Genomic DNA, 27461 nt, shown 5'->3' on the forward strand with positions numbered 1-27461 from the left:
TACCGGAATGGTGTCTGCAGCGCAGTCACCGTTAGTTTAAATGGCGCGCCTTTGCTGTGATGGTCCGTCGGTCCGACGGACCAATCACAGCCTTGGGGGCAGGTGGGGTGAGGTGTCGTCGTCACCGATGACCCCCTCATGCCCCCTCACACCCGGCGGTGATTGACACCTGTGTTACGAGCGTCTGATTCGCCGGTAACACAGGAAACGCTGCGAATGGCTGTTCACATTGAACAGCCAATCACAGCGATCGCCGACGGGGGGGCGGCATCGCCGCCCCCCCTGGGCATGCAGGGACATGTCTGCTGTCAGGGACAGCAGACATCGTCCCTCTGTCACTGCGTCTCTAGACGCAGTGGCACTTTGAAGTCATGACGTATATATACGTCATGTGTCGGGAAGTACATCCCGGCCATGACGTATATATACGTCAAATGTCGGGAAGGGGTTAATTGTGATCCACACAGAATGAGTACAAGGAGTGGATGTCCTTATATTAGCAGTGTTTTTCTTTCATCCTTAGGGTATAGATGGTTGATTAGTGGAGTCAGCACTTACTTAAGTGTGTAACTGGCTCCTCCCCTCTATGCCTCCCCTACAGACCAGTTTTAGAAATGTCCCTGAGAGAGCTGGTTACTCACTCTGGAGCTACAGATTTTTCTCTTTTTACATTCACTTTTCCAAGCTCTTCAACAGGCTGACAGACCTGCCAATCTGCTATGTGGGAGCTTCTGGGGGACCCAGTCCACCTTTGGCGGTCTGGAGTCTGCGTCCCCGGCTGCAGGGACATCAGTCCCTGGGTGTCTTGCATCTCAGTTTGCTGTGGAGATGAAGCCCCACCAGCCCACCGCCCCCGGCAGCTTGGCTGAAGAAAGAAGCTTTGGTATGTATAGCCCGGGTCCCTGCTTAGCTGGGTCTTGAGGAAAATGGCTTTAATAAAAACAGGGGGGAACGGCACTTCAGGTATGCTGTCCTCCGCAGCAGCACCTGCTATATGCGGCTGACCCACCCACCCCCCTCCTTTTTACAAAGACAGAGAGAGGATGATCTGTTGGGGATTAAGGGGCTGCTATAGCACAGGGTTCTCATCCCACTGTTTAGTAGGCAAGTTACAAGGATCAAATGCACAGGGTCCAGATCTGTAAAAAAATCTGTTGTGTTTTATAGTGCTATAATCAATATAACTGTTAATACTTGCCCTGCCATTGCCTGATATTGTGTATGCATATAATCATCCCTCCTTTCAGAACAATGGGGCAGATGTATTAAGCCTTAACAAGATATGTATGCAAGTGTGATAAAGAGAGCTAAATGTCCTTCCAATCAGCTCCTTACTGACTTTTTTCAAACACAGCCTGTAACATGGCAGTTAGGGTGTGATTGGCTGGACGTTTATCTCTATACCCTTGTATTTATCTCTTGTTAAGACTTAATACATCTGCCCCAGTGTCTTTATATAAGAATCATGTCTTTCTGTGTGAGTGGAATGTAACTCACAAGTAAAGCATCCAGAGTGCATATCTCTCTGCATGCTGAGCCTGTAAGAAGGTTGACCGACCTCTGAGGGATATTCCCAGTTTTGTGCTGAATGATTGTAACTCATTACTGTAGTACTGCCTCAGTGTCTACACTCAGATCTAGCCTAAACTGGAATGTAGGAGCTGGGTGGATCTAATTTTTCTTCTGGAGGGGGGGGGGGGGGGTTACTGTTTAATCAGGACACTCCCCCCCTCCAGACAAAATAGATCACTGAGGAGCTTGGTGATTGGGCTGTTTCTCTCAAGCGGCAGAAATAAATTGGAGTGTCAATCTCCTTGTAACAGTAAAATGGAAAAGGGAAGGTATGCTGAACTTCTTTTGAAGTGAATATATAAATGTATTACGCAATAAATAAAATAAATACAGGTATACATATACATTTTTTTTATTTTTACACTTGATTAACTTGGAAAAAAGGTGAAATTATTTGTGCAATATAGGCCCTTATTCTTATCGGTGCGGTAATATCCGCGTGCGTTCATGCCGCCGATGTTTTGTGTCTGCGCATGTGCAGAGGCGTCTCTCCGCATGTGCGAGCGGGGCGTACGGCCAAATCCCGCATGAAATGTGAACACTCCGAACAGAAGGGGGAGAGGGGCGTGAAGGGCTATTTGGGCTCATTACCATATGCATACGCCCCGCGTTTCATGGACGTTCCCATGCAAACGCTGGGCGTACGTATGGTAATGCGGCCGTGACGCACGTGTAGGGGGCAGACATATGACATCGCCGGATGTCAGCTGCCCGCCCAGATCCCTGCTTTTGCACGGAAAAATGTCCGTGTGGTCTGAGGTTGCGGGAGCTGGTGGACCACTCGGTCCTGCATTCGATGGTCTGCGACCATCGAATGATGGGGAAGGTTCCCTGAGATGGAGGAGGCGTATTCCGTGAAAAATACACGTGCGGTCCGTTCGGCCAGCTTCTTACCGCGTACGGACGGAGTTGGCGATCCGTATGGAAGGCGGGGTTTCGCACGCACGGTCCTGGCCGCATATTCGGATCCGGCCGCACCGATCAGAATAAGGGCCATAGTGACCTTACAAAAAAAGGTTTTTCTTACAGGCTGCACGGTTGGTGATGAGCCAACCTGCTGCCAGCAAGGGCCCCAGCACTTGTAGAATTAAATGATTGTAAACCAGTTGGTAGTTTAATCAAATATATATCAGCTTCTGCAAATAACACCTATGGGTTTGCCTTTACCCACAAATATTCAACACCAGAAAAAAGAAAAAGGGAGGATTGGTGTGTTTTGCGCTGCTGGATATACACAATTTAAGAAAACATACTCTGAGCAAACAACCAGTGTGCAGAAAATAAATGACACGGACACACTGCTTATACAGTATAAATTTTATATAATAAAAAAGCATCAGATGCTGCATAAATATACAATATATAAGAAAAACAAAAAATAATAAAAATAGAAAAAGCAAATAAATAAGTACAATAAAAAATGATAATAAAAATAAGAAGCAATACAATGTATCTGTATTAATTAGAGAAACATGTATACTGTAAATACAAAGCTTAAGTTCTAAATATAACTGTAATTGGACGAGTAGTTTGGGGCACTCCGCTGTTGGTAATTCACACTAATAATTAGAAGCCAGTTGGTTAATAAGCATCTAGCAGAAATATCTGTTATCCATGATTTGTTAGTATTTGAACAATAAATTGTGAGTCCGAAAAGCAATTGATGTTAGTGCATTAGTGTAATATGGGGTCAACAGTCTTTTAGCATGTGAAGGAACACGCCTTGGGATGGATTAAGACCGGACTCCAACCATATGTCGGTTAGTATTTAGTAATCTTGAACAGGGTATTAAAGATTTTATCTCACCCCGTTTGTAGCATAACACTTGCACGATTGCTCCATTCGTGGGAGAAGGGATGCGGCCGGTAGTTTTCCTCTGTGGGTCACCTCCTTGGTGCCGGCAATTAGCAGATCCTTCTCAGGGATAATGGAGGCGTCCCGAGTGCACAGACGGTGTAGTTAATTGCTGGGCGCAGGACCCAGTGAAGCGCCGGGACGCTGTGGATGCAGCGTGTCGGCGAACAACAGCGGTCAGCGATCAGCGGTCAGCCCCAACGTCCTATTGTGACGTCAACACGTTTCGTCTCCTTTAGTGACGCGGAGACTTTCTCAAGACTGAGTCTCCACGTCACTAAAGGAGACGAAACGCGTTGACATTTCGTACATATTTTTTACACAATTTTGTGCAACTTTGTCACTCCAATAATTTTTCAGCCAGGCCATCTTAATGCCTCATGGGAGAATATCCCGATATTGAGACCATTTTTTGACCAAAGGCTGACACATTCACATTAATTTGGTGCTTATTGTGAGTACCATTCTCTTTGTACCTCTTCACGATTAATTGTGCATTATAAAAAATATAAAAAAAATCCCTCAGTGAGCGTCTTTCGATGAATAATGACAATATCAGTGGAGATGAGTGTAGGGTTCCATTTTAAATGCATATCATTAAAAACAAATAAATATTTAGAAGTTGTGCCCCGACAAGGAGAGTCATCTTTTTTCTTCGTGTGTTAGTATATTGACCTATGACTCGTGGGAGCACCACCTGTTAAAACTGATATTTATATAACCAGAAGAACAATGGCCCTTATTCTGGTTGGTGCGGCCGGAGCCGCATATGCGGCTCCGACCGTGCAGGCGAATCCCCGCCTTCCATACGGATCGCCACCTGCCGTCCGTACGCGGATATGTGGCGATCCGCATGAAATTGGACGGGGATACGCCTCCTCCATGGTGGGAGCAGCCCCTGCATTCGATGGTCGCCGAACATCGAATGCAGGGCCGCACGCTCCACCAGGTCCCGCAACACAAGACCACACGGACACTTGTCCGGGTGAAATCTTGTATGGGGGCGGGCAGCTGACATCCGGCGATGTCAGATGCCCGCCCCGTACCCACGCGTCACGGCCTCATTACCATGCATACGCCCCGCGTTTGCATGGGAACGCCCATGAAACGCGGGGCGTATGCATAGGGTAATGAGGAGAAGTAGCCCCTCACGCCCCTCTACGCCCCCTGTGCGGCGTATAGAGAATCCTTGCGGCGAAATCGCCTGCACATGCGCAGAGTGACCTCTGCACATGCGCAGAAGATAAACATCGGCGGCCCGTACGCAAGCGGGAATATCCGCATCGATCAGAATAAGGGCCAATAAGTGAAATGTGCAGTTTCGTACTCTTTCCTTAACTTGCGTACCCTTTATCTCTAGGAACGTGCGAACAAAGCGTAGCGCAGCGTGGCGGACCTTTTCCGTGTATTGTACACGCTGGATCAGTTCCAGTAATAAGAAATCCCTTCGCAGTACTTAGTACTTAAACTGCGAATACCTTTTATGGACAATGTCCGTAATATACCTTATCGCTAGATGCGAATAATAGACAAGACAAAGATATAACAAGGGGCCTTATTCTGATCGGTGCGGCCCGATCAGAATATGCGGCCGCGACCGTGCAGGCGAATCCCCGCCTTCCATACGGATCGCCACCTGCCGTCCGTACGCGGATATGTGGCGATCCGCATGAAATTGGACGGGGATACGCCTCCTCCGTCTTGGGAGCAGCCCCTGCATTCGATGGTCGCAGAACATCGAATGCAGGGCCGCACGCTCCACCAGGTCCCGCAACACAAGACCACACGGACACTTGTCCGTGTGAAATCATGTATGGGGGCGGGCAGCTGACATCCGGCGATGTCAGATGCCCGCCCCGTACCCACGCGTCACGGCCTCATTACCATGCATACGCCCCGCGTTTGCATGGGAACGCCCATGAAACGCGGGGCGTATGCATAGGGTAATGAGGCTAAGTAGCCCCTCACGCCCCTCTACGCCCCCTGTGCGGCGTATAAAGAATCCGTGCGGCGAAATCGCCTGCACATGCGCAGAGTGACCTCTGCACATGCGCAGACGATCAACATCGGCGGTCCGTCCGCATGCGGGAATATCCGCACCGATCAGAATAAGGGCCAAAGTGAGGAGATAGATTCTCTAAATAGTGTATTTAGTCCCTAGCGGACAAAAGGGGATTACAGAAAGTAAGAACACAGTGTTACACTTGATACAGTTAAACTGACAATAATAAGTATACTTTAAACTAACAAGCGGACAGAAACTGATACATAATATAATCAGCCACATTGAACATACAGGAATACAAATGTTACCGTAAAGAGAATATCGCAGCGCAGTCCGGTCGGAGCTCGCTATGTTCAAACTGAACTTAGCCCAGTCAAAATGTAGGAAGAGATGCAGTGCAAAAGAGACCAAGCCAGTTCAGGGATAGCTATTTTATAGGGTCCAAGAAGGCCCTTACGATTGGTCAAGGTTTCAAATTTCCATTCTTCAGTGATTGGGGCAAGGTATTGCACCTGGTTTGGATTGGTGCAGGGGGGAGGGTACTTTGGGGTCCTTTGTTTGTTAGCATCGTCGTCAGGGTCGTAAATCAGCAACAAGAACTGGTTACAACTTGATTCCTTTGTCTTACACAGGACACATGGCAAAAGTACATATAATAAGTATTTTGTCCGTAATTATCAAACCATAGGACTTGCGAATATTTGGCTGCGACCGGAATGCTGCGCACGGGACACAGAACATAAAGATACCAAACATGTACAGAAACAATCGTGTATTTCTAATTAAACTATATGTAGCGTACTAAACCTTTAATTAACTATATTTTATTTTGTTTTAGTGTGATATTATGAATTTATGTGTATTAGTATGGCTGCGCTTATGATACACTTTGTTACACAGACTCGGGTATTATACTTTATTTGCGCAACTCTGCGAACCTAAATGGTGGCCATACTACCCTAAAATGGCATGTGTGTAACTCGACTTTAACAGTCACCAACCTGAGACATTGTTTGGACGTGGCAGGTCCATTTATATTGAGTATGTTGGTATAAAAATGTGGATTATGTTAATAGAGTGTCTGTGCTAGTCCTGTTCTTTCTCCTAGTGTGAATACATACATACATAAACTGCCTCTAACATACATACATACATACATCCATACACTGCATCCTTCATACATGCATACATATGTCCATACACTGCCTCCCACATACATACTGTACATACACTGCTTCCCACATACAGTACATATGTCTACCCATCCATATACTTTATACATCTATATACTGACTGCATACTTATATACACCCCTGTGCCAGGAAACACTAAGGCATGTATTCAATGCTCCTATGTCGCCGTAAATAACGGTGAGTGTGCATGTTTTTTGGAGAGTGGTGAACTTTTCTCTCCTATTTTGTGCTTCCCTGTATTCAGCTCTGTTGCTTCTCCAAAAATATTTTGCGAAGCTAACTCAGTTCACCCTGCACTTCTCCCCGTTTCTGTTCAATGGGGATTTTAGTGTCTCTCTCCAAAAGTGTAATCAATGCACAAATTGCGAGTCCTGCTGGTTTCTTTTTTTAGAGCAGTTCTCCATTTTTCCCTCGGCATCTTTTTTAGGTGAACTGTAGGATTATCTTTGTTAAAGTTGTTATTTTTTTTGTTTTTTTATGGCTTATAAATTAAATAAAATGTACTCTAATGTATTTCTTGCAAGTGCCATAATGCTGTACTTCTATATTAATTTATTTGGAATTTAATAAGTTATTTTAATGGTAACCAATAAGAAATCATTTTGGAATGCTCCTAGTAATTTCCCATGCTTCCTCACCTAACCCCCAAACAGGCTTTTAAACACGCTAACAATTATAAAAATTTAAATAAATTTAATAAAAACACAGGGCAAAGAAACAATGCTAAAAGCACAACACAAGGATAAAGGCCAAACAGAACAAAATACACCCGTCTGCACAAACCCAATTAAAATAGTCACACAGCCATTTGTTGTAAAATAAATACTGAACAAAACATTTACCTTTCTAAACCTTTGTAAAAAAAAATACAAGTCCACAAATGTGAGGAACACGCTGCTGAGAATATCCCAGTCTGACCAGCTCACGTGGAGAGCAGGAGATAACAGATGTCTCCAGTTACAGCTCTCCCATTTGAACTCGCATAATTATGCTAAGTTCGCAAAAGGGGCCGGCGAGCTGGCCACACGTTGAATACTGAGGAAGTCAGAAATGAGGAGATAAGAAAAAGTGATGAGCACTTCAGCGAGATCACAGGGACACAGAACAGTGAGCGGTGAGCCAGACTCTCAAAAAACATTGAATACTCCTGTAAGACTGATCACTTTGTATGGTAAGTCAGGGAGCCACTACTCCCGACTCCATAAATAACAAATGGGCAGCTTACCCCTGACTGGCTTGGTGGTGTTGCTGCTCCTGGTCAGGGGACCTATCTCTTGCCACTGCCGAAATCTCAGCACTGCTCCTGGTTGGGGGTTCTTGCTGAAGAAATGGCATCACGCTGCTGCTCCCTCCTGAACCCGCTTACAAGAAGTGTCCCTGACTTCCCGGAGCCAAAACCAGGAAGTGTCCCCAGAGCCGCAGCGGTGTTAACCCTAGAAGTAGTGCAGGGGTTACGCCACTGTCCGCCACTATTTTCATCTCTCCCGCTGGTATTGGTGGCTCCTGATTGGCTGCTGAACCGCCAGCTCCTATTGGCTCGGTTCAGCAGCCAATCAGGAGCCACCAATCCTGATTGGCTGCTGGTGGTCCAGCGGGAGAGATGAAATAGCAGCAGACCCTTTGAGCATACAGCCTGGCAGAGCACTGGTCTCTCTGCCCGACTGTCACAGATTTACATTTGTTAACGGTCGGGAGGGCCAGCGGTCTAATGGGTGGTCCGGTGCAACCCCGGACCACTCTTTAGATTCGCCTATGAGTGTTACTGATTATAATATTTTATATTAATGTACTACTACATGTGGAGCCTGAAGCAAAGCAAATGCTTACTCATCCAATTAGTCTTTTCTTTACTATGTAGTTTAGAAAATCTCTCCCAAGGCGCCGTTCAATTATTACTTTGTGCAGAGTGAGTTTAAAGCTATAATACTGTTCTTCTCTCCTTATTTAAAATGTATGATATTTTGTTATTGCAGAGGCAAAGAAAACTGCAGAAAGACAGACTCTTGAATGAGTTCTCCGCGGCGCTGACAAATTTTCAGAAGGTTCAAAGATTAGCTGCCGAGAAAGAGAGAGACTTTGTGGCAAGAGTCCGCGCAGGGTCCAGAGTTTCCGTAAGTTAAGGAAAAAAGTTCAGGCAATGATTTGATAGAGGGAAGGGTGGGTATGTTGCTGGGGGTGATCCAAAATGGGTTGGAGTAACAGGGGGAGGGGGGAGGGAGAGAAGGGGGGGAGAGGTATCATAGTATTATAATTTACGTTAACATTTTGCATGTAATAAACATAAACATAGCCTTCAGTTTTCAGCATTGTGTGTTTCGAATAGTTTATAGATATCATCTCTCAGAGATTGGGTGCGACTGTCGATGAATGGGCCCCAAACCTTGATGAATCGAGTGGGAGGTGTATTTGTATGCCGAACTATATCATACAGGTCATAGTACATGTATTTCAGGAGTAATGTCTCCACCTCCATGACATTAGGGATATGAGCAGTGATCCAGATATTAAGGCCACCGTGACCACCAGAGTCATGATGGGGATCAGTTGAGATTGAGACGGAGTGAGGGACCATTCATCGAAGTTCGCAAAGAGAAGGGGAATTGGGTGCAGTCGGACCTGTAGGTGGAAGTTGCAGTTAATAAAATATATGAGTTTGAACCAAAATCTCTTAATATATTTACAGTTCCAGAAGCTGTGCAGGTAGGTTGCCGTCTGGTGCTTACACTTAGGGCAAAGGCCCGATTCGTCCTGTACATAGTGGCTTCTTTGTTGTTGGGTAATGTATGCTCTATGGAGCATTTTTATGTGTACCTCTTGCAGAATCGAGGCTTTCAGTATGCTTATGGTGCTTAGGTAATATTTATATAAGAGGGTGTTATCATTTATCAAGGGAAGATCTTGTGCCCATTTAAGTGTAATCTTTTCCCAGACGGGTCCGGCTGGTTTTTCAGCTAAGGCGTTATACAAGAGTTTGGTCTTATATTTGCCGTTCTGAAATTTTAGTACCATACTGCACAACCCCTGGTCTGCCGGGCCTGGGGGGGTGTACTACGGGGAGAGACTTCGCATAGTGCCTCAGCTAAAATAAAGCAAAGGAACTGTCAGCGTGGAGACCAAACCTGTTTTGGAGTGCAGAGGCTGCCAATATTACTCCCCCAGGGTCGAATACCTGAGAAATGGCCTTGAGGCCCTTATTTCGCAGGCGGAGGAAGATGGAGCTGTCGATTCCTGGTGAGAACATTGGGGGGTTTCCCCAAATGGGAAGCCAAGACGATGAGCGGGGATCGTGGCCCAGAGCAGCGGAGACCGACCACCAGGCTGTGTGGATGTCCTTGAAAAGAAAGTTATTGTAGATTCGTGTGGGGATGTGGTTTTTGGGGGTGTGTAAAAGTGCTCCTGGGGAAATGGGGGCGGACATTGCACTATCCACGTGGAAGTCTGAATAGTCACACCTTTCAAATAGCCATCCCAAAGCAAATCTGCACAGAAGTGTTTTGGAATATTGTTTTAAATTCGGGATGTTTAGCCCGCCCATGGACTTGGGGAGATATAGTTTATGCAGTGCAATTTTGTTTTTTTTTGCCACTCCAAAGAAAGTGAGTCAGTAATGAGTTTATCTTGAGAATGTCCTCGTTCTTCAATGGGATGGGGAGCATCTGCATGACATACATCAGCTTGGGCAATATCATTGATTTTATAACTTCAGTTCTGCCCAGCATCGATAAAGTTAGGTCTTTCCACGTGGACAGTGATTTCGTTATGGACTGAATTATAGGGTCGTAATTGGAGGGATATAGTTGGCGTGGTGTCACCGGAATATAAATCCCTAAATATTTTATCTGTATTTTTTGGATTTTTATGTTACAAAGATTTGTGTTGTCTGGGAAGGAAGGGGGTGTGCCCCTCATGGTCATTAGTTCTGATTTGTAAATATTTATTTTGTACCCAGAAAAGGAGCCAAATTGTTGGATAATGTGGTAAGCATTAGGCAGAGAGTGCTGTGGGGCAGTAAGAAATAAAAGCATATCGTCTGCAAACAGGGATACTCGCAGGTCCACAGAGCCAATCTGAATTCCCTGGAATGTCGGTGCCTGTCTGAGGGCTATCGCCAGGGGCTCCAGGGCCAGGGCAAATAGGAGCGGAGACAGGGGGCATCCCTGTCGGGTGCCCCTTAGGATCGGGAATGGCTCTGATAGGATCCCATTGCAAGATATTCTGGAGGCAGAACCGCTGTATAGTATGTGTAGTAAGGAAATAAATTTTTCTGGGAATGAGAATTTGCATAGGGTGGTATAGCGGTGGTCCCAGTGGACCATGTCGAAAGCCTTCTCCGCGTCCAGCGACAGTACCGCCAGCGCGGGGCCCGACATGTCCCCCTGGGAATGCTGTAATACTGACAAAACTTTTCTGATGTTCATCACGGGGTTACGACACATGACAAACCCAGTCTGGTCCTCATGGACTAAGCTAGGGCGCAATGTCTTCAATCTGTCAGCTAAAATTTTTGGGAGAATTTTATAGTCCAGGTCTAGCAATGAAATGGGTCTATAGGACGCAGGGTCTGACAGATCCCGGCCTGGTTTAGGGAGGACTTTGATCGTTGCAGTGTTATAGTATAGGGGGCTTGATCTTCATGTAGTATAGAGTTATAGACTATAACTAAGGAGGGGGCAATTTGGGGAGCTAGGAGTTTAAAATATTCTGAGGTTAGTCCGTCTGGTTTAAGGCCTGCTATGGCCTTTAAAACTTCATCAATTGTGAAGTCCTGGCAGAGGACTGCAGATGTAGAGGCATTTGTGGGATAGGGATATGTTCCCAGAATTGTGTGACCGCGAGGTCATCGGATGTGGGGGCAGAGAATAGGGACGTGTAGAAGGCATTTAAGGTCTGTGCAATATGTGCATTTGTGGTAGTGAGTGAGCCGTCTTGTCGACGTAAGGGGTGAATTGTGGAAGGGGATTGATATCCTTTAAGCAGATTAGAATGCAATTTACTTGACTTATTGACATATTTGTGGAATTTGGCGTTAGCAGCGAAGGTGTAAAGTGCTTCAGATTAGACAAACAGTCCCTCAAAGGTAGATTGGGCTTGATTGTATTTTTGTTTTAATTCTGGGGATGGGGAGGATTTGTAGTCAGTAAATGCGTTGGTTAGGTCAGATTGGGCTTGGGCAAAGGCAAGAACTATTGTTTTCTTTTGGTAGGATGTATGGGCTATTATGGCCCATCTTATTGCGACTTTGGATGCCTGCCAGAATAAAGTTGGGTTAGAACTAGCTATTTCTTTATTGTGTAGGGCGTAGTCATCCCATGCTTTCAGCACAGCGGTTTTTAGGGACTCTGAGGTTACTATATTAGATGGGCATCTCCATGAGATAAAAGAGCTCTGTTCATGTGTTAGTCGCAATGAGATCCATACCACAGCATGGTCAGATAGGCAAATAGGTTCTATATGGGTCAGTAGTATTTTTTGGAATAGATTGGTTGAGACGAGGATATAATCTATTCTGGACAGCGTGTTCTTCGCCGCGGAGAGGCATGTGTACTCGCGGTCAGTGGGGTGGAAGATACGCCATAGGTCCAGTAAGTGAGGTTTAGTCGCTAGAGCTGGGACTCCCAAACTTGGCAGCTTTCTAGTTTTAGGGAATTGTCTGTCTAAGTCGGCATGGGAAATTAAGTTTAGGTCTCTGCATAGAAGGATAGGGAGGTGCATATGTGGGGTTAGTGTTTTCAGTATGTTCTGAAAGAAGGATTTAGCGTATATGTTTGGGGCGTGTACATTGAAAAGAATGTATTGTGTTTGAGCGATTGTAAGGCGTGTGACGGTATATCTACCATCTGGATCGGAGTATAGTGTATCAGCCATCAGCGGTGTACGTCTCTTGCTCAGGACCACGACCCCACGGGCCTTAGATTTGTGTGAAGCGGAGGACAGCACCTGCCATTGGAGAATATTAAGCTTGGCAACCTCTGCTGGTACCAGGTGGGTCTCCTGCAAACAAACAATGTCAAGGTTAAGTTTGGTACTTGTTTCCTAGCAGGGCGCCCACTACTCTATTTACGTAGTGGGCTATTCAGGGTAAGGAAATTGGATCGCATCGCATCGTATGCCCTTAATGGCATCCAATCAGATGAGATCCAATTTATTATCTTATCCTATCTTTTTAATGGGCTAAGTCAGAGAATACATTAAAAAGATAGAAATCGGATCGCATCGTATGCCCTTAATGGCATCCAATCAGATGAGATCCAATTTATTATCTTATCCTATCTTTTTAATGGTGAAAGCGCCTAAATACATGTGAAAGATAGGATGCCCCCCACTATCCACGCCACCCCATAGCGTGGCGAGCACGGTTGACGCCACCCCGCCATCAACGTGAACCCGAAGCGTGGCGAGCGCAGCGAGCCCGCGAGGGGCGGCGGTACGCGTCCTCCGACCTTTTCATGCCCTACTATCCACTAGGGCGTGGAGTGAGAATAGAATAGTGTGGCGAGCGCAGCGAGCCACCGAGCCCGAAGCGTGGCGAGCGGACGCGGATACCTTCACAGGTAAACGTGTCCCTTCGCGGGCTTCCCAGGTGTCCGCGTCGCCATGGACACCTGGGAAGCCCGCGAGGGGACGCGTATAACTGTGATGGTATCCGCGGCCCCTCGCTGCGCTCGCCACGCTTCAGGCGCGGTGGCTCGCTGCGCTCGCCACACTATTCTATTCTCACTCCACGCCCTAGTGGATAGTAGGGCATGAAAAGGTCGGAGGACGCGTACCGTCGCCCCTCGCGGGCTCGCTGCGCTCGCCACGCTTCGGGTTCACGTTGATGGCGGGGTGGCGTCAACCGTGCTCGCCACGCTACGGGGTGGCGTGGATAGTGGGGGGCATCCTATCTTTCACATGTATTTAGGCGCTTTCACCATTAAAAAGATAGGATAAGATAAAAAAAATTGGATCCCATCTCATTGTATGCCATACGATTTTTTTATCTTATCCTATCTTTTTAATGTATTCTCTGACTTAGCCCATTAAAAAGATAGGATAAGATAATAAATTGAATCTCATCTGATTGGATGCCATTAAGGGCATACGATGCGATGCGATCCGATTTCTATCTTTTTAATGTATTCTCTGACTTAGCCCATTAAAAAGATAGGATAAGATAATAAATTGGATCTCATCTGATTGGATGCCATTAAGGGCATACGATGCGATGCGATCCGATTTCACTACGGTGCCGTACGTAGAAAATCTGGGCGCCCTGCTAGGAAACAAGTACCTTAAGTTTATATAAATACATCAGCACTTTTTTGCGTTTTTGTGGGGAATTAATGCTGCCCACATTCCATCTACCAAGGGTTAACGTCGACATTTAAATAATAGGGGGGTGGTAGGGTGTATAAACATTCTGAGAAATAAGATGGTAGGTCTGCGTATGTTAATATCAAAGCATTGATACTGTTTTGGGAAGAGGGGGATAGGGAAGAGGGAGAAGGGGATAGACTCACAATTTATACATAGACTTCCATATATGTGCAACAAATAGAAACCAACCACCGATATTGCTTTCATCTGTGTTGTTATGGTGCTCCTAAGAACCACGGAGCCCAAAACTGTAACGTAACAGGTAATATAACCTTTTATCGCCCGCCAGGCATTTTAGCTAAAGGGAAGGGGGAGAGAAGGGGGGGGGGGGATATGGGGAGAAGATTTTGCGAAATATGGGAAGTTATGCTCATAAAAACCATTGCGGTTTTTCCTGAGAGAGGCAGCAGAAGATGGTGGCACAGACAGTCTCTTCTGTCCATTGGTGATGAGTGCAGTGTATACTCCTGCAGTAGGGGGGGGAGATTGGAGATCCAGGAAGCAGATGAGAGATGAGGTAGGGGGTGTATCACCCCTTTAGTTGGGGTCTGCTGCCCAGTCCGTTTGGTATGTTTGCTGCGGAGCTGGAGGGGTCGCTTCACAGGGTTAGGATTCTGCATCTAAATGGGACAGGAAGTCCCTGAATGAGTTGCCGTCATAGATTCGTAGCCGCGCTGGGTACAGCATTGCGAACTTTACTCCGTCACGGAATAGCTGTGAGTAGGTCGTGGTGTAGTCATTCCTCGCTTTTGAGAGCTCGGCTGAGTAATCCTGAAATACTAGGATCTTGTGTCCCTGCCAGGAAATGTCTCGGACTGTACGTGAAGATGCCCAGATGAGCTCTTTGTGCAGAAAGTTTAGAGTCTTGAAAATTACAGCGCGGGGTCTGGCGCCCTCCTGTGGCCATAACGTGCCCAGCCTGTGAGCACGTTCAATAATCAGATCATTACATCTGTTAGTAATATGGAGCAATTCTGGCAGAATGAATTTGATAAAGTCAAAGAGTTCTTGTCCCTTCACAGATTCAGGTATGCCTATCAGGCGCAGATTACATCTCCTCGACCTGTTTTCCAGGTCTTGGACCTTATTATGAAGGTGGTTTATTTCCTTACTGGCAGACTGTAATGAGGATTTTAGGTCAGCTATCTCTGCAAAGTTAGCTCCCACTGTTTGTTCTGTGGACAGGAGTCTGTGATGCAGCTGTTCTATTCTTCTGCCTATGTTGTCGGTCTGTGCTTGCAGCAGAGGACCCATGGTAGTTCTAATGGCGGCAATCATATCCCCATATGTGACCGGGGCATCGGGGGAGGGCAGGTGCTGCAGCAATTGTGTGTACTCACTGTGTGGAGCTCCCAGCTCCTCTTGTAGGGTATCGTGCAGGGGGGGAGTGGGACCTCTGGAGTTAGCTGGTGAGGAGAATGGTGCTGCGCGGCGGGAGACGGCGTCCGGCGCCATCTTGGGCCCAGGAGTCCTGGTCTCTCTGTCCTTTCTGCGGCCCTGGGCATTCGGCATTGCGCTGTAATAGCGCTTCATGCAGTGGTGGGGGGTTGTAGGAGGAATAAGGGTGGCGGCTGGCGGGTTTTGCGGAGGCTGGAAGACGTGAAAACGGGTGTTTGGGCTCCCGGTTATCGGAGCTCTGTTCCCCTGCTACTGCTGCATCAGGGGGCGGAACCGGAAGTCCCCAGGAAATATATATTTTTATATCTGAATTATGCTGACCTCAAGCTGGGGAGTGTTTACAGTATTTGGATTTGAGAACTAAAAAAACTGCATTCATATCTTCTCATTAATAGATTTTTTGGAGAAAATACTGTCTCCCGTAGAACCATGATGTACTCTATTGAAACAATGTTTGAAAACTGCTAATAAGAAAACCATAAAAGGACCATTATTGTGTTTATTTAAAAAAAAAACTGTTGTAACTCTACAGTTCACAGATATACACAGATGTAGTACAGAGTAGTGTGAGTGATCTGTTTCTGAGAAGCTGGGTGGAGCTTGTGATGAATCCTGTGAGGAGAACTCCTGGGGGAACTGTGCTAACACAGTACTGCGTCAGGAGCATACTGCTCTTTTTAAAAGTGCTAGTGAGGGAACGCTGGTGCAGGACTCGAATGCAGAAGGGAACCGTGGCCTCCTTTGAAATTTTGACAAGGAGCCGCATTAGTAGGAGAGTACATAGCTGCCTACAGATCCACCCCTCATAGAAACCTAGAATTTGACGGTATATAAGAACCACTTGGCCCATCTAGCCGGGTGTCGGACGGGGTCCCGACAGTCGGGATCCCGACAGGCATTCACTAGACGTCCGGATCCCAACTGTCAAAACACCGACAGCTGGGTTCCCGACGGGCGTCGGCTATTTTCCCTCGTAGAAGTCCACGACCCCCATAGAGGGAGAATAGAGTAGGTGGCTCGCTAAGCAAGGGGCTTTGTTGCGCTCGCCATGCTGTCTGGGTCCGGCCAGTCGGGATAATGACTGTTGGGATCCCAAATGTTGGGATCCCGACTGTCGGACCCCTATACCACACCCAGTTTCAGTGCTTGTCCTCGTGTTCTGTTGCTCCTCTTCCTGTGAATAATGTCTCCCATCTGTACCTTGTTAAAACCCTTGATAAACTTAAAAGTTTCTATCATCTCCCCCTTTCCCTTCTCTGCTCATATTAAGATCTTTTAGTCTTTCCGGGTAAGTTTTGCTATCGCTATGACCCCTAGCAATGTATGGGCATTTTCTAAGCGATCTAGTGCATCCTGAAAAGCCCCATTAGCTCATAGTGTAAGAAGAGTGGATAAACAAAGAGGTCGATCCTATTCTGTGCAGATGATTCGCGGCACCTGAATGGCACCTCGCATACCTAATAAGATCTACTAAAAAGCTAAATATTTTCAGGAAAATATATATGTAAAATAAAATCCGTTTTTTATAAAGCTGCCGGCTTCTGCCATGTAGATGTATGCACGCCAAATTGTTTATCTGTGCTTTACACTTCCACGTCCAGGCAGATCAAAACTGGAGAATACAAAACAAAAAAGGAAGCACTGCGCTAATTTTGATATTGTACCATAGACTGAAAAGACATGTACCAATAAAAAATAATAAATAAAAATATCTATTTATTAAGTAAGCAATAAACAAATATATTAGTATTAACAATTATATTGATCTAAGGTGGCCATCAATCAGTTCATAACAATAGCATTATTCTTAAACCTAACGAATACGTATGGTACAATTCATATATTTTTCTCCAAAAGAATATTTCAGAATAAAAATCTGCAATAATGTATCTTTATAATATTCTAATGATGAATAACAATATTTACTTTTTTTAAATATAACTTATGCATATAATAGCAGTCCCCTCAAAGCCTGATGGTGTTTGACAGTTTGTGGATTATTTGCCGTGTATTTGGATGTACAAGGGAATCTGCAATATGCCACTGTTTTCCGCTGTGGTGCCGGGACTCGACATTCACAGCAGGGGTTTAGATGGTTGGAGCTTGATGGCAGGAGTCCAGATGGTTGGAGCTCGATGGCTGATCACTGGCAAGTTCACCAGTGATTGTGACAACGTCTCTCACCCGCTGTGTCACCAAAGTGCAGGATGCGGCGTCTCTCACCCACCAGGTCACTGGATGAAGACAGCCCCTCTTACAAAAAGAATAAAAATTTTTACTAGCCCCACTTATGATACATAGTAACATAGTAATTAAGGCTGAAAAAAGACGTTACTCCATCGTGTTCAACCTAAAGGAACCCATACACGCTCCGTTTTCGCCGGCTCCGTTCTGTACTATGCGATGCGCGCTCCCGCGCATCACATAGTAAGGTACAAAAAGTATGTGCTGCACATACTTTTTGTACTAGGTACACATCGTATCGAATCGCAGTGCATGCACACTGCAGGGATGCGATTCGATACGATGTGTACTTTAAAAGTACAGAACGGAGCTTTAAAATGGAGCGTGTATGGGCTCCTTAAGTCATATCTATAGGATTCCCCTAGTGGCCAAAAATGTATCCAATTTTGATTTAAATTAATCAACAGTAGTTGCTGTAATCACCCCCACTGGCACTGAGTTCCAGAATATTACTGCTCTAATGGTGAAGAATCCTCTTCTTAATTCAGTAAGGAATTTATTTTCCTTGAGCCTAGTATAGGCCTGTTAGTGAACAAATCATCGGTACTTGTGGAGTATCACGGCTCCCACGATAGCCATTGCATAGGAAAAAATCGCATCGCATGCGATTTTGAACAGAAATGCATCCAAATGCATTGGAATTAGTATCAAACATGTTCAATGGCCCCCAAATGTCATTTTTCAGGCTGTACCACCCCCACTATCAACGCGAACCCGAAGCGCAGCGAGCCCGCGAGGGGCGGCGGTACGCGTCCTACGACCTTTTCATACCCCCACTATCCACGTCGGCGTGGAGCTAAGAATAGAAAGTGTGGCGAGCGTAGTGAGCCACCGAGCCCGAAGTGTGACGAGCGCAGCGAGCCCCGCGAGGGGACACGGATACCTTCACAGGTATCCGCTTCCCCTCGCGGGCTTCACAGGTGTCCGTGTTCCCTCGCGGGGATCGCTGCGCTCGCCACGCTGTGCTCGCCACACTTTCTATTCTCAACTCCACGCCGACGTGGATAGTGGAGGTATGAAAAGGTTGTAGGACGCGTACCGCCGCCCCTCGTGGGCTTGCTGCGCTCGCCACGCTTCGGGTTCGCGTTGATAGTGGGTGTGGTACAGCCTGAAAAATGACATTTGGGGGCCATTGAACATGTTTGATGCTAATTTCAATGCATTTCTGTTCAAAAACGCATGCGATCCGATTTTTAAAAAAAAATGCTTAAAAACTGTAAAAATCGCATCCCATCGCATGCCATCTCATGCCACTACATATGGCATGCGATGGGAGCCGTGATACTCCACAAGTACCTTATCATCTCCCAGTTCCATATTATTCCCAATCAAGATCGAAATTAGCGCAGCGCTTCCATTTTGTCTTGTATTCTTTAATAGGGGATGCAGTTACAATCCCGGCGGTCGGGATCCCGGCGTTCAGAATCCCGACGCCGGAATCCCGACCGCCGAAATGCAGACACATTCTCCCTCCGTGGGTGTCCACGACACCCCTGGAGGGAGAATAAATTAGTGTGCCGAGCGTAGCGAGGCACCGGGCCGCTGCGTGGCGAGCGCAGCGAGCCCGCAAGGGGGGGGTGGGCGATCCACGTCCCCCCCTTGTCGGCATTTCGGCTGTCGGGATTCAATACTGAATCCTTTAATAGGATCGACCCAAAGTCTTTATAAACACTGCTCAGCTCTGAACTCATTAAGATATTGTTATGCTTCCTCGGTTAGGTTTAGTCTGCTTGTAGGAACACAGCCTCTTTACAGGTCTCGTATCCTTTTCTCTTGCCGTCTATATAAACAATACAGAGGTTTTGCTATAATTAAAAAAAAAATCCTAATTATGGTGCATAGGGTGGCTTACTTTAGTGTATTTTGTTTTGCATTTGTGAAAAAATTATTTCTACATGAGGTTGTTGTGGGAAGTGTGATCATTTTATCTGCATGCTTCATAGGTCTACTCTTAAGGGCTGTACACACGGAGATTTTGTAAAGAGATATATCAAAATCTCCTAAAAGGTTATCCAAAATCTTCCAGTTTGTCTCCTGTTTAGTCAATATTGTCTAGCATAGATTGCTTAACATAGATCAGTGGTAGCCAACTCCAGTCCTCCAGAGCTACCAACAGTTCATATTTTCCAGCTCACCTCACAGGTGCACTCATTACGGACTGAAACACTTTAAAAGATCCACAGGTGGAGCTAAATACTTCACTTGTGATTTTGTGAGGAGACATGGAAAACATTAACTGTCGGTAACTCTTGAGGACTGGAGTTGGCTACCACTTAGACAAAATCGCTTAGTCAAACTCTCTAGTGCATCTAGCCAAAATCTCTTGATCATCTATTCAAAATCACTTAGTCAAATTTGCTTAGTCAAAATTTGCCATTAGCCAATATCTCACTGTGGGCTTTAGGTAGAGCATGGCACCTGTACACAGTTAGTGAACTGTAAATGTCACAACACAGTCCTTATTCTGATATGGTACAGTTCATTTATTTTTTTCTGGATTTTAGTTTTTAAGTTTCAGTATATTTGCTACTCAAACCTTATGGCAGGCCTCTACAAAGATTTCATCCAGCTTCCTTTTTATTTTTAGGGGGGAGTACCAGATGACACTTATAAGGATGGATCACTGGTGACGTGGGAAAAGTAAGTCACAAAACAATTTGGAAGAGATGCTGGGAATAATTTAATAAAAATAGTTTTTAGGGCTTTGTGAACTAATTCAAATACAGCATTTAAATCAATACAGCAAGATGGTTTTGACTTTTTAAACATAAACCACATTGTTCTTCATTGGTTTCTAAGGCCCTATCCTAGAGATATGTGCATTAGGGCGGAGTGAAAAAAATGAAATTGAGAAATTCAAAATCGGCTAGTTTGGAAAAGTTGTGACTTGACCTGAATAAGAAACGTCCAAAAGCACGAAAACTATGGAGATGCTCTAATCTAGTTAAAATTATGTCAGGATGTCTTAGAGTGGTTTATTAACCCCTTCCCGCCGCAGCCTGTTTTTGCCTTCCTGACAGAGCCCTTTTTTTCAAATCTGACATGTATCACTTAAGTGGGGATAACTTTTTTTTGCTTTTACTTATCCCAGTGATTTTGAGATTGTTTTCTCGTGACACATTGTACTTCAAATTAGTGGTAAATTTGGGTCGATACAGTCTGTGTTTTTTTGTGAAAAATACCAAAATGTCGTAAAAAAATGAAAAATTTTAGCAATTTTCAAAATGTTACATTTTCTGCTTGTGAGACAAATAATCATACCACTCAAAATAGTTAATAACTAACATAGACCATATGTCTACTTTATGTTTCCATCATTATTTCAACCTCCTTTTAATTTTTTTGGACACTAGGAGGCTTAAAATATGAATAGCAAATTCTCAAATTTTCAAGAAAATTTCAAACACTGATTTTTTTAGGGACCAGTTCAGTTCTGATGTGACTTTGAGGGACTTGTATGTGAGACACCGCCATAAATGATGCCATTTCAAAAACTGAACCTCTCACAGTATTCAAAACAGCATTTTGGAAGTTTGTTAACCCTTTAGGTGTTTCACAGGAATTAAAACAAAGTGTAGGTGAAATTTCAAAATTTCATTTTTTTTGCAGATTTGCAATTTTAATACATTTTTCTAAGGAACACAGTAGATTTTACTAGAGAAATGTGACTAAAAATTGATTCCCCCAATTCTTTTGTTTTCATAAATATCCTATATGTGGCCCTAGTGTGCACGTTGACCAAACCACAGGCTTCATAATAGAAGGAGCACCTACTTGATTTTGGAGCCTCCTTTTTATGAGATTATTTTTTAGGCACCATGTAGGTTTCTAGGCACCATAAGATGCTAAAAGTTAGGAACCCCCCCACAAGTGACCCCATTTTGCAAACTACAGCCCTCAGGGAATTCATCTAGGGATATAGTGTACATTTCAAACCCCCAGGGGTTTCACCAATTGTGGTACAACTGGGCAGTGAAAATGAAAAATTTAATTTTTTACACAAAAAGGCAGTTCTGGCTCAAAATTTTTCATTTTCACAAGGAATGAAGGAGACAAAGCACCCCAAAATCTGTGCCCCAATTTCTTCCGAGTACGGCAATGCCTCACATGTGACCAAAAAATACCATTTGGGTGCATGGCAGGACTCAGAAGGGAAGGAGTGATTTTTGGATTTTGCAGCTCAGATTCTGGTGGAATGTTGGTGGGTGCTATGTCGCATTAGCAAGACCCCCGAAGCACCAATACAGTGGAACCCCCCACAAGTGATCCCATTTTGCAAACTACACCCCTCAGGGAATTCATCTAGGGGTATAGTGTACATTTCAAACCCCCAAGGGTTTCACCAATTTTGATACAACTGGGCTGTGCAAATGAAAAATTACATTTTTTTACACAAAAATGCAGTTCTGGCTCAAAATTTTTCATTTTCATAAGGTATAAAGGAGAAAAAGCACCCCAAAATATGTGCCCCAATTTCTCCCGAGTAAGGCAATGCCTCACATGTGACCAAAAAATACCATTTGGGTGCATGGCAGGACTCAGAAGGGAAGGAGTGATTTTTGGATTTTGCAGCTCAGATTCTGGTGGAATGTTGGTGGGTGCTATGTCGCATTAGCAAGTCCCCCGAAGCACCAATACAGTGGAACCCCCCCACAAGTGACCCCATTTTGCAAACTACACCCCTCAGGGAATTCATCTAGGGGTATAGTGTACATTTCAAACCCCCAGGGGTTTCACCAATTGTGGTACAACTGGGCAGTGAAAATGAAAAGTTAAATTTTTTACACAAAAATGCAGTTCTGGCTCAAAATTTTTCATTTTCACAAGGTATGAAGGAGAAAAAGCACCCCAAAATCTGTGCCCCAATTTCTCCCGAGTACGGCAATGCCTCACATGTGACCAAAAAATACCATTTGGGTGCATCGCAGGATTCAGAAGGGAAGGAGTGATTTTTGGATTTTGCAGCTCAGATTCTGGTGGAATGTTGGTGGGTGCTATGTCGCATTAGCAAGACCCCCGAAGCACCAATACAGTGGAACCCCCCCACAAGTGTTCCCATTTTGCAAACTACACCCCTCAGGGAATTCATCTAGGGGTATAGTGTACATTTCAAACCCCCAGGGGTTTCACCAATTTTGATACAACTGGGCTGTGCAAATGAAAAATTACATTTTTTTACACAAAAATGCAGTTCTGGCTCAAAATTTTTCATTTTCATAAGGTATGAAGGAGAAAAAGCACCCCAAAATCTGTGCCCCAATTTCTCCCGAGTACGGCAATGCCTCACATGTGACCAAAAAATACCATTTGGGTGCATGGCAGGACTCAGAAGGGAAGGAGTGATTTTTGGATTTTGCAGCTCAGATTCTGGTGGAATGTTGGTGGGTGCTATGTCACATTAGCAAGACCCCCGAAGCACCAATACAGTGGAACCCCCCCACAAGTGACCCCATTTTGCAAACTACACCCCTCAGGGAATTCATCTAGGGGTATAGTGTACATTTCAAACCCCCAGGGGTTTCACCAATTGTGGTACAACTGGGCAGTGAAAATGAAAAATTTAATTTTTTACACAAAAATGCAGTTCTGGCTCAAGATTTTTCATTTTCACAAGGAATGAAGGAGACAAAGCACCCCAAAATCTGTGCCCCAATTTCTCCCGAGTACGGCAATGCCTCACATGTGACCAAAAAATACCATTTGGGTGCATGGCAGGACTCAGAAAGGAAGGAGTGATTTTGGGATTTTGCAGCACAGATCTGGTGGAATGTTGGTGGGTGCTATGTCGCATTAGCAAGACCCCCGAAGCACCAATACAGTGGAACCCCCCCACAAGTGACCCCATTTTGCAAACTACACCCCTTTAGGGAATTCATCTAGGGGTATAGTGTACATTTCAAACCCCCAGGGGTTTCACCAATTTTGATACAACTGGGCTGTGCAAATGAAAAATTAAATTTTTTTTACACAAAAATGCAGTTCTGGCTCAAAATTTTTCATTTTCACAAGGAATGAAGGAGACAAAGCACCCCAAAATCTGTGCCCCAATTTCTCCCGAGTACGGCAATGCCTCATGTGTGACCAAAAAATGGCAGGACTCAGAAGGGAAGGAGTGATATTTGGATTTTGCAGCACAGATTCTGGTGGAATGTTGGTGGGTGCTATGTCGCATTAGCAAGACTCCCGAAGCACCAATACAGTGGAACCCCCCCACAAGTGACCCCATTTTGCAAACTACACCCCTCAGGGAATTCAACTAGGGGTATAGTGTACATTTCAAACCCCCAGGGGTTTCACCAATTGTGGTACAACTGGGCAGTGAAAATGAAAAATTAATTTTTTTACACAAAAATGCAGTTCTGGCTCAAAATTTTTCATTTTCACAAGGAATGAAGGAGACAAAGCACCCCAAAACCTGTGCCCCAATTTCTCCCGAGTACGGCAATGCCTCATGTGTGACCAAAAAATGGCAGGACTCAAAAGGGAAGGAGTGATATTTGGATTTTGCAGCACAGATTCTGGTGGAATGTTGGTGGGTGCTATGTCGCATTAGCAAGTCCCCCAAAGCACCAATACAGTGGAACCCCCCCACAAGTTACCCCATTTTGCAAACTACACCCCTCAGGGAATTCATCTAGGGGTATAGTGTACATTTCAAACCCCCAGGGGTTTCACCAATTTTGATACAACTGGGCTGTGCAAATGAAAAATTACATTTTTTTACACAAAAATGCAGTTCTGGCTCAAAATTTTTCATTTTCAGAAGGTATGAAGGAGAAAAAGCACCCCAAAATCTGTGCCCCAATTTCTCCCGAGTATGGCAATGCCTCATATGTGACCGAAAAATACCAGTTGGGTGCATGGCAGGACTCAAAAGGGAAGGAGTGATTTTTGGATTTTGCAGCTCAGATTCTGGTGGAATGAATGGTGGGTGCTATGTGGCATTAGCAAGACCCCCGAAGCACGGTGAAATGATGAACCTAATAATCCATAGATGTGTGGTATATTTTAAAACACTCTTTTATACATAGGCCGGGTTTGTCGGGGCAAGTTTCACAGTGGAAAATAGTATCTTTTCTTATTCCCTGTTTATAGCAAACTTTGCACCTTTTTTGTGTCCTGCCCTTTTTTGCAGTGGAGGGGATTTCGTTAGGAAAATGCTGCCCTGGTACAATACGGGGGCCAGTACTAGAAGTACTGGGGTCCTCTGCCTGCTGGTTCCCAAATATTAGGCCCTTTATGACTTCCTCTTGAAAGTGCATAAATGTCCCCCTCTGGCTGGTAGAACGGAATAGCACATAAGCGTTATACAGTGCCATCTGGATGATATACACGGCCAGCTTCTTGTACCAGATTTTTGTTTTCCGCAGGGGACTGTACGGCTTCAGTACCTGATCTGAAAGATCCACTCCGCCCATGTACTTATTGTAATCTAGGATACAATTAGGTTTTGAGGTGTGGGTACTGGTACCTCGTACAGGGACGGAGGTGGTACTGTCTCCATGAATTGTTGTCAGTATAAGGACATCCCTCTTGTCCTTATATTTGACCAACAACATATTTTCGGTGGATTGTGCCCTGCTTTCACCCCTTCTCAGTACTTGGGCAATGTGCGTTTTTGGGAGGCCTCTTTGGTTCTTGCGCACAGTACCGCACGCTGCTGTACCTCTTGAACCAAGGGCCTTAAACAGGGGGATGCTAGTGTAAAAGTTATCCACATAGAGGTGATAACCTTTATCCAGGAAGGGGTGCACTAAATCCCAGACAATTTTTCCACTAACACCTACGAGGGAGGGGGGGCATTCTGGCGGTTCAATTCTTGAATCCTTCCCTTCATATACCCTAAACCTGTGGGTGTACCCTGAGGTCCTTTCACACAGCTTATACATTTTTATGCCATACCTTGCCCTCTTATTGGGAAGGTACTGGCGGAATTTAACCCTTCCTTTAAAATGTATAAGGGACTCGTCGATACAAATAAATTTTTCAGGGATGTACATCTCTGCACATTTGGCACTGAAATGATCAATGACCGGCCTGACTTTGAATAGCCGGTCAAAGGTGGGATCATCTCTGGGTGGGCACTGTGCATTATCGGTGTAATGTAAAAATTTAAGGATTGTCTCAAAACGAGTCTGAGTCATGGCCATACGGTAAAATGGGGTGCTGTACAGAACATCTGTACTCCAATATTGCCTAATTTCTGGCTTTTTTACTATGCCCATATGTAACACCAGACCCCAAAACGTCATCATCTCTACTGCATCTACAGGGGTCCACCTAGCAAATGATGACGTGGGGTTTTGAGCAATAAACTGCTGGGCATATAAATTACTTTGATCCACCATTAAATTTATAAAATCATCAGAGAAAAATAATTTGAAAAAGTCAATTTCTCTGAGACCTGTTGAATCAAATTGGATTCCTGGGATGGCCAAAAACTCAGGAACCTGGGGCTCAAAATTGTCTGGTGGTGGGGTCCATACGGGATCAATCATTTGGGGGGGGGGTCTCAGCTGCTCTACGGGGGCATCTTTGAGGGGGTCCCTCATCACTAGAGGAGGAAGATGAGGTTAAGACGAATCCTTCAAATTCCCCGCTTGCACTGGCTGTGTCAGAGTCAGAGGCAAGCATGGCATATGCCTCCTCCGCTGAATACATTCTTCTGGATGACTGGGATGACATTTGGGATGACATTTGGGATGCCATTTTTATTTTTGTGTTTCTGTAAGTGTAATGTTTCAACACGTGTATAGTGTAGGGGGGGTACAAACTTTATTTCAACACGGGGGGTTTGTAGTGTGTAGTGTGTATGTAGTGCAGAAAAAAAAATACTTTATACAGGAATTTGATCCCAATAAAAAAAAAAATTAGATCAACCCTGTGGCAAAAATGCTGATCTGTGACGTACCTCACTCAGCAACTTCAAGGCAGCTTTTGGTACAACCTTGAAGGGGTTAAAAAAAAAAAAAGGTCCTGCGCCAAAAATTGAGCACAGATGTTGGTCAGTAACGTCCGTCACTGAACAGCGCTCAAAGGCAACAGGAATTTGATCCAAAAAAAAAATAAAAAATAGATCAACCCTGTGCCGAAAATGCTGATCAGTGATGTACGTCACTGATCAGCGCTCAGCGGCCACAGGACACCCACAAAAGCAACGTGGGTGTAAAAACAATTTTAAAAAAATAAACCACAGCACTCTCCAAAAAAAAAAACAATTTAAAAAAACTGCAGAAAAAAAATTATATCAACCCTGTGCCAAAAATGCTGTTCAGTGATGTACGTCACTGATCAGCACTCAGCGGCCACAGGACACCCACAAAAGCAACGTGGGTGTAAAAACAATTTAAAAAAAATAAACCACAGCACTCTCCAAAAAAAAAAACAATTTAAAAAAACTGCAGAAAGAAAATTATATCAACCCTGTGCCAAAAATGCTGTTCAGTGATGTACGTCACTGATCAGCGCTCAGCGGCCACAGGACACCCACAAAAGCAACGTGGGTGTAAAAACAAAACCCCACTGCACTCTCCAAAAAAAAAAACCTGCAGATCAGTGATGCAGTGATGCAACACTGATTAGCAGTGAGGGGCAGCAGGCACACAACTGTGGGTGCAACCTGACAGGGTATATATAAAAAAAAAAACCCTGGACCCCCAAAAAGTTGCTGATCAGTTAATTTAAACTGATCAGCACAAAAGGGGGGGCAGCAGGGGGGGCAGCAGTCAGTTACACAGGCAGCACAACCTTTGGTGCAACTGACAGGTATATATATTAAAAAAAAAAACCTGCACCCCCAAGAAGTTGCTGATCAGCACAGATATAGTGATCAGCACAA

The 27461-nt window shown here is 44.9% G+C and overlaps 1 protein-coding gene across 1 annotated transcript in view; it reads left to right on the plus strand.

Annotated features, from left to right (window-relative positions):
* The window catches only part of STX7 (syntaxin 7), a 310458-nt gene that overhangs the window by 156124 nt on the left and 126873 nt on the right, over positions 1 to 27461 (plus strand). The window contains exons 5-6 of the mRNA XM_083167279.1: positions 8599 to 8736; positions 20211 to 20263. Of these exons, the coding sequence (XP_083023405.1) occupies positions 8599 to 8736; positions 20211 to 20263 (191 nt within the window). The remainder of the gene's footprint in view (positions 1 to 8598; positions 8737 to 20210; positions 20264 to 27461) is intronic.

Source organism: Crinia signifera, chromosome 12, assembly GCF_055691185.1.
Source record: "Crinia signifera chromosome 12, ASM5569118v1, whole genome shotgun sequence".
NCBI lineage: Eukaryota > Metazoa > Chordata > Amphibia > Anura > Myobatrachidae > Crinia > Crinia signifera.